The sequence below is a fragment of the Chamaea fasciata genome, unplaced genomic scaffold (genome assembly GCF_029207755.1).
Source record: "Chamaea fasciata isolate MVZ Bird 193981 ecotype frontalis unplaced genomic scaffold, bChaFas1.0.hap1 SCAF_4, whole genome shotgun sequence".
In the NCBI taxonomy this organism is placed as follows: domain Eukaryota; kingdom Metazoa; phylum Chordata; class Aves; order Passeriformes; family Sylviidae; genus Chamaea; species Chamaea fasciata.
In genome coordinates this window covers 60,548,324-60,560,756 of record NW_027094089.1, presented here as the reverse complement: position 1 = coordinate 60,560,756, position 12,433 = coordinate 60,548,324, and the positions used below count along the sequence as shown (strand labels likewise).

The window sequence follows — 12,433 nt, the reverse complement described above, 5'->3', positions numbered from 1 at the left end:
ACTGAGGTCAAAACCGTCAGCAGATGCTGTCTGGATTGTACAGTTTCAGCAACACAAGCTGTCTACCCTATTGGCAGCTAGACTGCCCTTAGAACTGCTTTATCTAGCTTGAATGTTGTAAAGTGATAATGTAGTCTACAAAATTTAGGACAGTATTTTAAATATTAAAGATTTTAATGGAAGCTTTTTCTGAAAGGAGAATGTAAAATAAGTCAAAAAAATGTTCAAGGGCTTCAGTATTTGAATCAATTGACTCTGGGCAACAATTGAACAAAGGTTCTGTCCGCTATGTGGACTAAAAACTTTGTCCATCTTTTGTTTCTTTTACTTCAGATCAATACTGCAAATCATGTTTGTGAGAACAAAATTTCTTATCTTATTGTAACTATAGTGTAGCACAATGTGGGAAAGCAGTGGTTTACTTACAAGTTGTAAGTAAACCAGAGTGTGTTAAGTTGCATTTAGTTGAAAGATGATACATTTGGTTTTCTTCGTTTTATTTTAAAACTTTTTGGATTTGGACAGGAGAGTTCTGCTATTGTTACAGATACAAAAGTAAAAAAGGTGTGAGAAAGTCTTGGTTTGTTTACTGATTCGCTGTCCTAATGTTTTTTAAAAACTAGCATTTGTTCTTATGTATACTCTGCAGCAATTATCACCTGTTCCCAGGTGACTCCTAATTCCACGTCTTCTTATCCAGAAGATGCACTGCTCTCCAAATACAAATGTATAAACTCAATCTTTTTGCAGAAAGTGGTAAAAAAATGGCATGGCCACTTTGATTCCTTCTCTTCTTTACAGGCAATCCTATCTCCAGTTGCTGTAAGCATGGGCTCCATCTCATCCTGGACTTGCAGCTCCCTTCTGACCTCAATTTTGTCTTCTTTTCACAGCTGTGCATCACATCAAGCGCCACAATATCGTTCTTAAAAGAGAACTGGGAGAAGGAGCCTTTGGGAAAGTCTTTCTGGCAGAATGCTATAACCTGTGTCCTGAGCAGGGCAAGATCTTGGTGGCAGTGAAGGTAAAAGAGTTTAGGGTTACCATTATTAATTCGTGGTTGCAACTGATGCTGTTTTATTTGTTAATAAATAAATGTTTGCCTATTCCATAATCCAATGTAACTGTTCTGATACCTGTAGAAGAGTTCACAAGGCTAATGGAGTGTTGAGAGAATTTGGTATTTGATCTTGCTGTGGATTATAAAATGAGAACTGAATCTTGTAAGGAAAGGAGACAAAACAGATTGTGTCATGAGGGGGCAAAATCTTTTATGATCTGCCTGAAGTACAATTAGTGAAAAATAATGTCTAGGTCATTAAAAATGCATGTGATACATATGTGTCTAAAAAATAATCTGTTACTAGCTAAGTGAATAGGTTATGTGTATAATTGCTAGAAAAAGAACACCTTTCTGTTTCAGGACTGTGCCATTCTTTTAGTCAGCAACTGAAATTGTCTGTGGGTAGTTTTCATTAACATAACTTGGAGACCAAGCCTGCTTCTCTGCATGAAGCCCTTTTTGTCCTCCAAAATTCAAGAGCTGAGGTTAGCTGTTGACCTTAGCTGTGGATGTAGCTAGAAAACAATATTGGTGAAACTATACTCTCAGAGTTTGAAAACTGTCCCTGAAAACAATCTCTTATCTCCATCTGTAGTATTCTGCCAAAAACTGAACAAGATGTCCAGCATTTGAAATATCTCATTAAGTGCAGGGGGAATAGATGACCAGAATTTGGGCTGTGCCAAGTGACCAGAAAAAAATTTTATCTGACAGGTCACAATTAGACAACCATGTGTGCATTTTGGATGGAACCGCACAGTAAAAGAAATCACATAGATCATCTTTTTGAATTTGGTAACAAGAAATAGTCTCGAATCTGACAATGGAAGAACATGAAAAGAAGATAGTCGTGTAGAATGCTCCATCAAAAATAGCAGGGTTTTGGGTTTGCCAATGTTACAAGCTTTTCAATACTTGGGAGTAGTTCAGTCATGTTGACTGGTGAGAAGAAAATTAGGCCCTGAAGGGATATAGCATAGACAGGAGAAACCAAGAGATAGGAGAGGACAAAACTAGATCTGAATGAATTTTTTGTTGTATTTTGGTGAAACTAAAATGGAAATGGCCTTTATCACTTTAGGGAACTGCTTGATAGCAAAATAAAAGTATTTCCATTCACTTGCTCCTTTTGAAAGTCCTGTCCAAATGGAGCCTAGCACTTCTGCTGTTAAAGACTGTAGTACACTTTTTCTCTGCTGCTCATTCTTGGTGTAAATCAAATGGAAAATACTCAACCTGTAAAAGTATATGTCTCCATAGACCTAGATGACAAATCTATCCATTTTCTGGGCAATTTGTCATACTATTTTGGTTTTTGGGGGAGGGGGGGGGTGTTTTGGTTTTTTTTTGTTTGGTTTGTTTTGTTTTGTTTTGTTTTGTTTTGTTTTGTTTTGTTTTGTTTTGTTTTTACCAAATCCTCTCTTTATAGGGTCCTTAAGAAAAATCTTGCAGCCAGCTATGGGAAGAATTACCTCTGGGAACAGGTTATGCCCATTTTATGTTTCTGGCACTGGCGCTTAAATGTGACTCTGGCTGTTGTCACAGAGCAAATTTTTTGGTGAACTGAGGGGTCAATTGCCTGATGCTTGTCTCTTTCACTGTGGTTACCAACCACAGATAACAGGTACCCTCAGTCACAGAGAAGGTCAAAGGATGGGGCCTCCACTGGAGTGCAGAGCTATCCTGCACTTCAGTGCAGGACTGTGTCTGGACTCCAACCCTGAGCACAGGATTTGGCAGTTTTAGTCATAGAGGAGCAGACCTGGATGCCAGCAGCAATGAGCAGCTCCTCTTGACACACAACAAGGTCTTTAGAGATCTTCCGCTCCATGGGCAAAACTAGAACACGCCCATCACTGTAAAATAGATTTGGTGAGCTCAGTGGAAATGGATACATGCTGAAGAGTAAGGTGGTGCCAGAGAGTGCAGTAGCAAGGAGGCACAGCCTCACCTGCACAATGGGGGTCAAGTTGGCTAGTGGTCCCTGTCGGCTCCCTGTGTCTGCCAGTTTCTGGAAAACTGTATGGCTTGTGCCTGGCCCTGGGCATCCCTCCTTCTAACTCAACTTGTCCTTTCTTATCAGTCAGCTGGTATCCAAAATGCTAATGTTGCTGCACCAAATTATTTAGGAGATAAGAGGCCCAGAAAAATCTGTGAAGATATAAAAGATCAGGCATAGCATAAAATACCAAAAAGCTTGAGCTTTTGCTCCTTTAAAGAGGAGAAAGGCAATTTGTTAAAATTGGTTTTGTTTAGTGTGAGCTTTCTGGGGGCAATACAGAGTGTTTGGAAATGCATAGGACTAAACCTGGGCATTGTACTAGCATTGCTCCCATAGCACATCATATTGGGACACCATTTGCCGCAGGCACTTTTAGACAATAGAGGGTGGAGGAAGGAAAAATTACTGTTTTCTTGAGAGCCCATTTTGCTGTGTTTGTTCAGGCCTGGCTCAGTACTGTCTCATCATAGGGTTGGATCTCCAGACACACTCTCATGCTAGTGTAGCCTGTCCAGAGCGGGAGGTGAGGCTGGCAAGGCACAGGTTAGCAGCTGCCTCTGTCTCTCCTGAGAGATTTTGCTCAGCTAGCAGGCTGCTGTGTGTATGTGATCAAGAACATTTCCATGGCACCTGCACAAGAAAACTAAAGGTTGCCAATTCTTCAGACCTTCAGTTCTGAGAAGGCTCAAAACCACACCTTCATTTCTTGAGGAGACATACCAGTCAGCTCTTGTATGTTGATGGCAAGCACTAGCAATTATTTTCTAGGGGAAAGCTGAAACAGTAAAAAGTAGTAGTAGTAGTAGTCATGTAGCTGTCTTGAGAGTTTGGCTACCAAGTCCCACTGATGTTGGTGACAGCCCCATCCTCCTGCTGTTGCTCTGACTTGCCCATGAAGGCAGTTCTGTGGTGTCAGAGTGTCACAGGTGGTGTCAGACAGAGTGGTGCCAGAGTTCACACTCGCTGCAGAGCACAGGGCAGCACAGACCCCATCGAGGGCAGGTATCTGGCTACTATCTGGACTCTGTGGAGGAGACTAAGTGTGGGGTGGTGGTCTGACTCTTACAAGGATGAGGTTGGTAGATGTGTAGCTCCTGTAAGAGCCAGGGGCCCCTCTGTTTGCCAAGGAGGCTTGTCCCTCCTCTTTAACTGTGGGCCTGAGTAGCTGGAAAGCACATATGATTAAACCTCAGATCCTATTTGGGAAAACCTCCTGTCAACTCGTGAAAGTGCTTTGTATGCAGAGTTTTGGCATACTTGTCAGTAATGATAATAATAATTAATATGTCTTTCCTCTCTTTGTGCTCTTAGAGTTTTATTTTGTTGTATTTTTTTTTCCTTTTTTCTTGTACTGAGAACAAGCTAAATGCACTAGCCAATGTCATTTCTATGTAAATTCTACATAGTTATTAACTTTTTTACCTTCCAGTCTCCTCCTTGCCTGACTGTGCCAGCTCTCTCTCATGCATTGTGTCTATTCTGTGCACTGCATGAAATAATGAAAAGGAGATTTTGCAATGGTGGGTGACAGAAATTCCAGTCAGTCCATGGTAGTGGAAACCCTGGTTGAGTTTTAGACTTTTTTACATTTTGCTGTTTGACAAAAATATGGAATTGTCATGGCAACTGCTCTGTCATATGATAATTTTGCTCTTTCTGTGAGATAAAAAGCATCTTCTCAAATATACAATATGCCATCCTCACAGGACAGAGCTGTCAGCATTTTTACTGTCCTTCCAGGGAAGGAGCCTGCTGGAAAGAGCATAAGCATCTGCTTCTCCCTGTCATTTTTTTCCAGATTGTTATTATTTAAAAATGGGGTTTGTATTAATTGTTTTTCTAATTCCATTGTTGAGAAGAATTACAGTCAAATCACTTCATATATGAAGCCAACAGAGGAAACTCAAGTGGCAACAGAATTATTACCAGTTATTTCACTATATATAGTATACAGTGTACTGTGGGTTGGTGCCTGTATCATGCTAAAGCATCATCCCAGATCCTGGAAGTATTGGAAAACACTTCAATTCCAGTCCTTACTCAGTTCATATGTGATTGTGTATAGATCATAGTGGGAAGCAAATTAGATATCCATGGTACAGCTGCGTATACTATCATATAATGGCTAGTGAAAAATTGTTGCGTCATTGGCAAAGCATGTGGAAAAAGGATTCTGGGCCTGAAGGCATGTTAAGATTCAAAAGTGCATTCCCTGGGGAAGGGACACCTAAGGCATGAGTGATTTCCTTTGCCTCTAGGATCCACAGAACCTGAAATCCACAGGGAAAAGCCCCTGAACTTGGAAGACAGCCATCCATTCTGCCCGACTCTTTGTCCCCCCATCAGAATTTTCTTATGGTAGCTATTCATTTTTCAAGACCCAGGGTTGCAGTATCACAAGTAAAGCATGTGTTTTTTCCAGCAGTCATCTTCTAGGCTCTTCTTCACACATGTATACATTTAATACTAGAAAAGTGAACAGAATTGTCCCTGTTGAAGGAAAAGGTTGAACAAACCATGCTACTGCAACTAAAAACTCAGTTTGTTGGCAGAACAATTTGACAGTATCAACTTATTCTGTTTCTGCTCTGGTGAGTGTGGTTGGTCTCATGCTCTGTATATTAATTTAGCATAGAAAGTAAAATTACTAGATGGCCAGGAAAAAGGCATCTCTAGTTAAAACATTGCCGCTACTTTTGTGTTTTATCTTCCATTGTATTTAACCTAGGTATTGTTAAAATCCAGAGGTACAGAGCCCAGACAGTAGTTTCTGTGAAGAATAAATTGTGAATGTTGGTAACTTGCATTTTTCTCTTGTGGTTTTAGAAATATTTTTGAATTAGTATAGTGCAACCACTGTACCTCTTGACCATAGAGTCTGTTAGTGGCTTATTGTCAATTTTAATTATTCCTCATTTCATTGGTGTCAGAACTTGCTCCTTTTTTGTCCATGAAAGTGTTTTCTTGCTCATGAAATGTATATGTAAGGAGAAATCAGAAACTTCCTATGTGTGACAGTCAAATTAGTATTATTTCATTATACAGCATTTAAACCTCCTATTAGATCCGGTGACATCCCAGAATTCCTCTGTGCATCTGCTCTCCTCTATGTCTATTACCTTAGGATTTGACCTCCAGTTATTTACACATATGCCTAATGTTAGTCATGTGAGTAGATGTACAGAATTTCAAAGAAGTTTCTGGCTGAAGTCTCAGGTTTTTCTGGTCCAGGGACATACTCTCATGTAAATTTACCTAGTGTGTAGCGCACCACAGGGATTAACATCAGCAGTATGTAAAGAATGTATCCACATTACCACCATGTATTTTAAACAAGCAGAGTTTCATCTTAAAGAACTAACAAGAAAGGTAAATACCAGCAGGATACTAGGAGTTGCTTGAGTTAAATGCCCAAGGATACAAACCAGCTGTTTGTTTGTTCTGTGTTTGAAAAACACTTGTTACAGCAAGAGCATGAGTATTCATACATTCTCTTACAAGAAAAGTGTTTGTTTGGGATAACGTGTGGCAGGAGAATGAAAATTGTACTGCCATTATTTAATTGCACTTCAGGATCACATCTGCATTTCTAAAAGAGTTATTAAGAAAATACTTTCTCCATCCTCTATGCCATACCGTGTCCTTATCTGACCCTTAGAGGGCTACCCCACATGTTTCCTACCTTCTGTGGACATCAGTCCTTCCTTACATTTTCATTTTCTCCACCAGACACTGAAGGATGCCAGTGATAATGCCCGCAAGGACTTCCACCGTGAGGCAGAACTGCTAACTAACCTGCAACATGAGCACATTGTCAAATTCTATGGTGTCTGTGTTGAGGGTGATCCACTCATCATGGTCTTTGAGTATATGAAGCATGGAGATCTTAACAAATTCCTCAGGTAAATCCATGAACATATATTGTGATCCTGAGCCAAAAGTGGGCAGAAAAGGTAGGTGTTGCTGGTACTTAATGTTAAATTAAGAACTGCCACTGGAAAAAGCTGACACGTAGGAAAACAAATTGTATGACTCTTGTCTTCTGTGCTGTGATGTGGGGGCTCTGTTTCTTTGCCTCTTTAAAAGTACCATAAGAAATGTTGTTTCCAATGTATTTCAGTGTATTCTGAAATGTTTGGTTATAAATTCTACAGTAGGAATGATTTTCCTACAGGCTTTCTGGTAGCATTTGGAAGATCCCACTCAACACCTATTGCTATCTGTAGGCATCAAGGATCTTCTGAAGTCTAACCCCTTTTCTCTTCCCTCCTCTCAGTGTTTTGGAAAGACTGCTGTAAATCTGCAGCAAGAAAACTGTGAGCTATGGAAACTTCTGCGTCTTGTAAAATGCTACCCTTTGGGGTCCAGATTAGGGTTTTATTTCATAAAGTTATTCACGAATTTGTAGAGGAAGTTGAAATTTGGCAGTAGAGTAGTTATAAATAAATAGATGATACATAAGGTTCACAATAATAGGTAACCCATGATCCAGGACATTATGAACAGAGGTCTCATGTATGTGCCATTTCTACCAGCCTGTACTTTTTGACGTAAAAATAAACAGTTAAGAGACAGCATTTGCTCCTATGTTAAAATTATACAAGACTGTTCTTCTGTGTCTACTGCTTAATTTTATCAATAGATATCACAAAAATATTTCAACATACAGAAGTTTTTCCTGCTAAATATAGCTAGGGGTACCACCATTTTGGAAACATATCTCTAACAAAGGTGTAAAACAATCAAAAGAGATGCCCTGTTAAATGGATTCATATTTTCTATATAACTGAAATGATTGCTAATGCTGCAATTTATGCATTTTTTGATACCTTCTGTGAAATGAGTTTGCTGTCTTTCTACTGTCTCTTGAAAAAATAGCCACACCATAAAACAAATGACATCAATTAACATCCTCCTTTATTGGCAGGGCTGACAGGTTTGATGAAGAAACTGGGATCTGAACTGGAGATGCAGAGCAAATAGTACTACTTTTCCCAGACTGATTGTCTCTCTGGCAAAGGATTTAAGTATATTTAAGAATTAAGGGCATTTACATTTGTCTGCTTGGTCTTCTGCTGTGATTCAGGAGAGAACTGCAGTTTCCCTAGATGCCATCATAGTACAATTTCAGAACACCGAATTTCTGTTAGAAGATTGCAGATCCTCAGTTGATGAAAAATAATTTCTTATACCGTAAGAAATACTTATGCCTAGATTCTTTTTGATTGGCCTTTTCTTATGTTGTAACTCTGATTTTGAATTATTGTACAGAAAAGTATTTTAGCAGACAGTATATTTCCTACTTTAAGGCGTTCACCTTTAAAAACTATTAATCAGCCCTTGTCTTTATAACATAAAATGATTGTGCTGGGACAAGCTGCTAAACCAAAGCTCCAATTTGTCATTCCTCTCACATTTTCTGCAGCTTGTGTTGCAGACCAGAAGTTCAGAGCAAAGTGGACTGTTCCATATTTCTTACCCTGCAGCGCCACCAAAGGCTGTTGGGGAAAAATTGATCTGAAAATTTAACCCAAATGAGCCTGGCTGCCTGCATGCAGCCAGAGGCTGTTCAGATCTAGGACTAAAGCCTCAAACTCATGCCTGCCTAGTGCTGGTCTGTGGACTAGTGGATGATGTGGGTGCAGAGAATATCTGTCAATGTCCCTGGCTGTTGCAGGCACTGAAGATCACCTCATTTATGGCCAGCACCAAGTGAACAAACAAGCTGGATGGAATGTTAGGAATAATCTACACATTCCATTAGATACAGACCATGTCCTCAGGGAGACTAGCAAAAGTTGAAAAGTTCTCTAATTTAGCAGCTCAGAGGTTCATGTCTGAGAATACTTACTAAAAAATCTATGCATAACAAAGGTGCAGTATTTTTCAATAGGAATTTGCTTGTGAGTTTTAGTTGGAGATTTTGTATCCTCCCATTTATTCCTCCCCCCATCAACCTAGACCAGATGAATGGTTGTCTGTACCTACCCTGTGGCAGAGAGCTGCTTTGCCTGATACCAGATGCAGTCCCATCAATGCTACACACCCTCCTTTGTTTCTTTCTCACATCTGTCCCTTTGCTCATGAAATTCATCCCTTGGGGCAATTTTAATATCATATTTCTAATTGGTGGTGTCAGATTTGATCTCACGGATTTTGGTTAATTTGCAACTCTTTTCCAAACTCCTGTGTCCTTACCCTAATGAAAAATTAAGGCCTCACCTTGGTTGAGGAGGGAAGAGGGGAGGTGGTCTCTTTAAAAGAAGAGTCTTCAGTAATGGAATAAAAGGTCTTCTGAAAACACAGAAAAATAGAATAGATGGAAAAGGATATTTAGAACTTTATAAGATGTGTCAAATGAGGAGTGATTGCCAGATTACATCATTGATTGGATAAGCATTAGCTAGTTCTTCCTGTAAAACACTGTTCATATGAATGTTTATATCTCTATCTTCAAGATACTAGAATGTACAGGCATACCAGAGCTCACATAGTTAAGATGGGTAAACCTCATGTGTCCCAGTACTTCACTGGGCTTTCCTAATGCAAAATATCTCTGTTTTAGATGACGCACATACAAGTATTCTCATTAATCAGTTGATTGTTGCTTCTTAGGGACTTGCTAGGTCTTGAAAATCTCATATTTCTGAAGCTGTTTTGTTTTTCCAAATAGTGTGTGTTTTGTGTCCTCTTCCTATTGTCAAGAATTCCAGCCTCAGGCAGAACTCACCCTTGGTGATGAAATAAGCAAAAACCCTTTCCTGCTGGGCATTTGGATAGGAAATTAGAAGCATAAATTTAAAATTGCTGCCCTTGTTTCTCGAATGGAGAAGGAAGCTAGCTCTTTCTTGTTTAAGAAAATATGGAAGGGTCAATGGCCTGTATCCCTGCAGAAATTAAGAAATGCCTGTCACAGGAAAAGTGATGTTATGCATGCCGATTCATTGCCTTTCCCTCAATTGTTTTTCAGTCTTACAGAGTGATAAGATTTTCCCTTGGTTGCCAAGCAGGTTCATTTGTCAGCCTTTCTCCAGAAAAGATTACTAGAATGGAACAGGAGAAAGGTGATGCTTTCTGACAGATGGGTACTATTGTGAACACATATGCCTTATTTCCCTGAGTGTTATGTATGCTGTTTGTAATGCTCTTCAGACCACCTATCTTTCACCAATGAAGGAAAACAGTAAATGAAAACAGCCAAGACAAAAAATGTTCCCTATTTCACTAAGGAATTTATAGCACTTTTGATGGAGTTGTGTGGGCTGACACTCACTAATGCCTTTCACTTCTCCACCTTACAAGTGGCCTATCAGTTTATCAGATTGTGTTTTGGTGCAGGGCACATGGACCAGATGCAGGACTGATGGCAGAAGGTAACCGTCCTGCTGAGCTGACCCAATCCCAGATGCTTCACATTGCCCAGCAGATTGCCTCTGGTATGGTTTACCTGGCATCACAGCACTTTGTGCATCGGGATCTTGCTACCCGGAATTGTCTGGTTGGTGAAAACTTACTGGTGAAGATTGGGGATTTTGGGATGTCTAGAGACGTGTACAGCACAGACTACTATCGGGTAAGTGAACTGCTGTAATAAGTAATAAGCTTGGTCTTGCTCAGTCTTCTTACTACATTGGTGTGACTGATTCTGCTTTTACACTTAACCATCTGTCTGTCAGGTAATTTAGAACCTAGCATATGGAGAGCCTGATTCTGAATTAAAAGGTTTTGGTAAATCTGGAGAGTTAATCAGAGTAGTTTCTCATGTTTTGTTGTTTATATATTTTGGGTTTAGAGTCTAAATCACAGAAAGGTCTTTTTTTATGGGCAAATATCTTGCACGTTTGCTTGGCAATAAGTGAAGAAGATGAAGCAGATGAAAAGGAAGAGCGGGTAATCAAATTTGGCCCAACACTTTGGAGCTATTAAAATATGTTCTTAAATACTGCTAAGAAAAATGGAAATGGTAACTTTGGGGAGCAGTTGTATAATGTATCAGTTAACTAGAGGAAAAACAAGTAATGGGCAGCAGCAGTGACCAGGTATTTTACTCAAGGAGAGATTATGTGAGAAGATGTTTTATACTCAGCACCTGAAAGCTTTTCCTGCCTTAAGCCAGCGCCTTAGTCCTACTTCTTAATGTTGAAGAGCTGTTTTGCCAAGGGTAAGAGTAGCCTGTTGCTCTTTCCATTCTGACTGTTTTCCTTGAGCTTGGTTGCCATAAAGTGATACCTTGAATTTTGTGAAGACCTTCTGAGATTGCTGGGATAAACAAACTGCGCATTGATGATGTTGTTGGCATAGTCTTTGTGCTATGTGGTAAGTCATGTAGTTGACACCATTTGCTGTTTGCTATCACATTTGTAATTTCGTGATTGGAACTGAACCTGTCAGGTGTTTGTGGCTTGGGGAGGCAATCCATGACCAAGTTGATAATTTACAAACCCTAGAGTTTATCCTGTTAGGTGAGCCCATCGTCTTGAAGCACATTTTGTATCTACCTCTCTATTCCTTATTTCTTATTACTTTTTCATTATGACCTTCTTTGCCACTCAGTTTGATTTGTGTTAATAAAGGAAAATGTCACCTCACCATCAGTATTGGTGGGATGCCTGGGAAGAGATTGTTTCTACATTTGGCTGAGGCTGGACAGGGTAGAGGAAGCTACACTTTTGAAAATTATTGTTAAATGCTGATTCACTTAAAAGCTCATAAGTAACAGCTTCCTCTGTTAATTTTCTTTCCTTTCAAAGACAAACCTAGTAGTAAACAGATGATCCACATTCCTCTTATACATTGTTATTTTGGAAACTGGCACTTTGAATTATTTGATTAACTTAAAACAAGCACTTCAGAACTTGAAAAAAGTATACACGACGGTAATAATGTCCTCTGTGTTTTAAAGGGCACCAGTGAGCAGAGGCTAAGGTTTCTTGATTTTGTATCTGATTTTACATATTGCATTTTTGCACCACTTGTTGGGACTGAAGCAGTGTCTCTGTTCCATACCTCACTGTTTACCATGTTAGTCATTACACTTAAGAATGAATGTATATGCAAAACAGTAGGTGTTTCCAAAGGTTGTTACAGTCAAGGCAGCATTTTTGAACATATGCTTTGCTTATTTTTGGAAAAAAAATAGTGACTCCACCTGCTGCATAAAAACTACCTACAAAAGGGGTAGAAGCTCAGCAGTCATATGGTGTTCCTGGAGACAACTGAGGCCTGGCTCAGGCATGTGATGGCCTACAGACTCTGGCATCAGTGTACCTGAACACATACCTCTGAGTTTAATCCTTGAGTCTTGCACATGAGTACTCAATCAAAGCTTCTACCCACTGAAATACAAATGTAGAACAACATCCATGACC

General features: G+C 39.6%; 1 protein-coding gene across 2 annotated transcripts in view; it reads left to right on the top strand.

Annotated features, from left to right (window-relative positions):
* The window catches only part of NTRK2 (neurotrophic receptor tyrosine kinase 2), a 196,713-nt gene that overhangs the window by 144,618 nt on the left and 39,662 nt on the right, over positions 1-12,433 (top strand). For both annotated transcript variants that reach the window (XM_066181743.1, XM_066181746.1), the window contains 3 exons: positions 894-1,024; positions 6,795-6,967; positions 10,404-10,638. In XM_066181743.1, the coding sequence (XP_066037840.1) occupies positions 894-1,024; positions 6,795-6,967; positions 10,404-10,638 (539 nt within the window). The remainder of the gene's footprint in view (positions 1-893; positions 1,025-6,794; positions 6,968-10,403; positions 10,639-12,433) is intronic.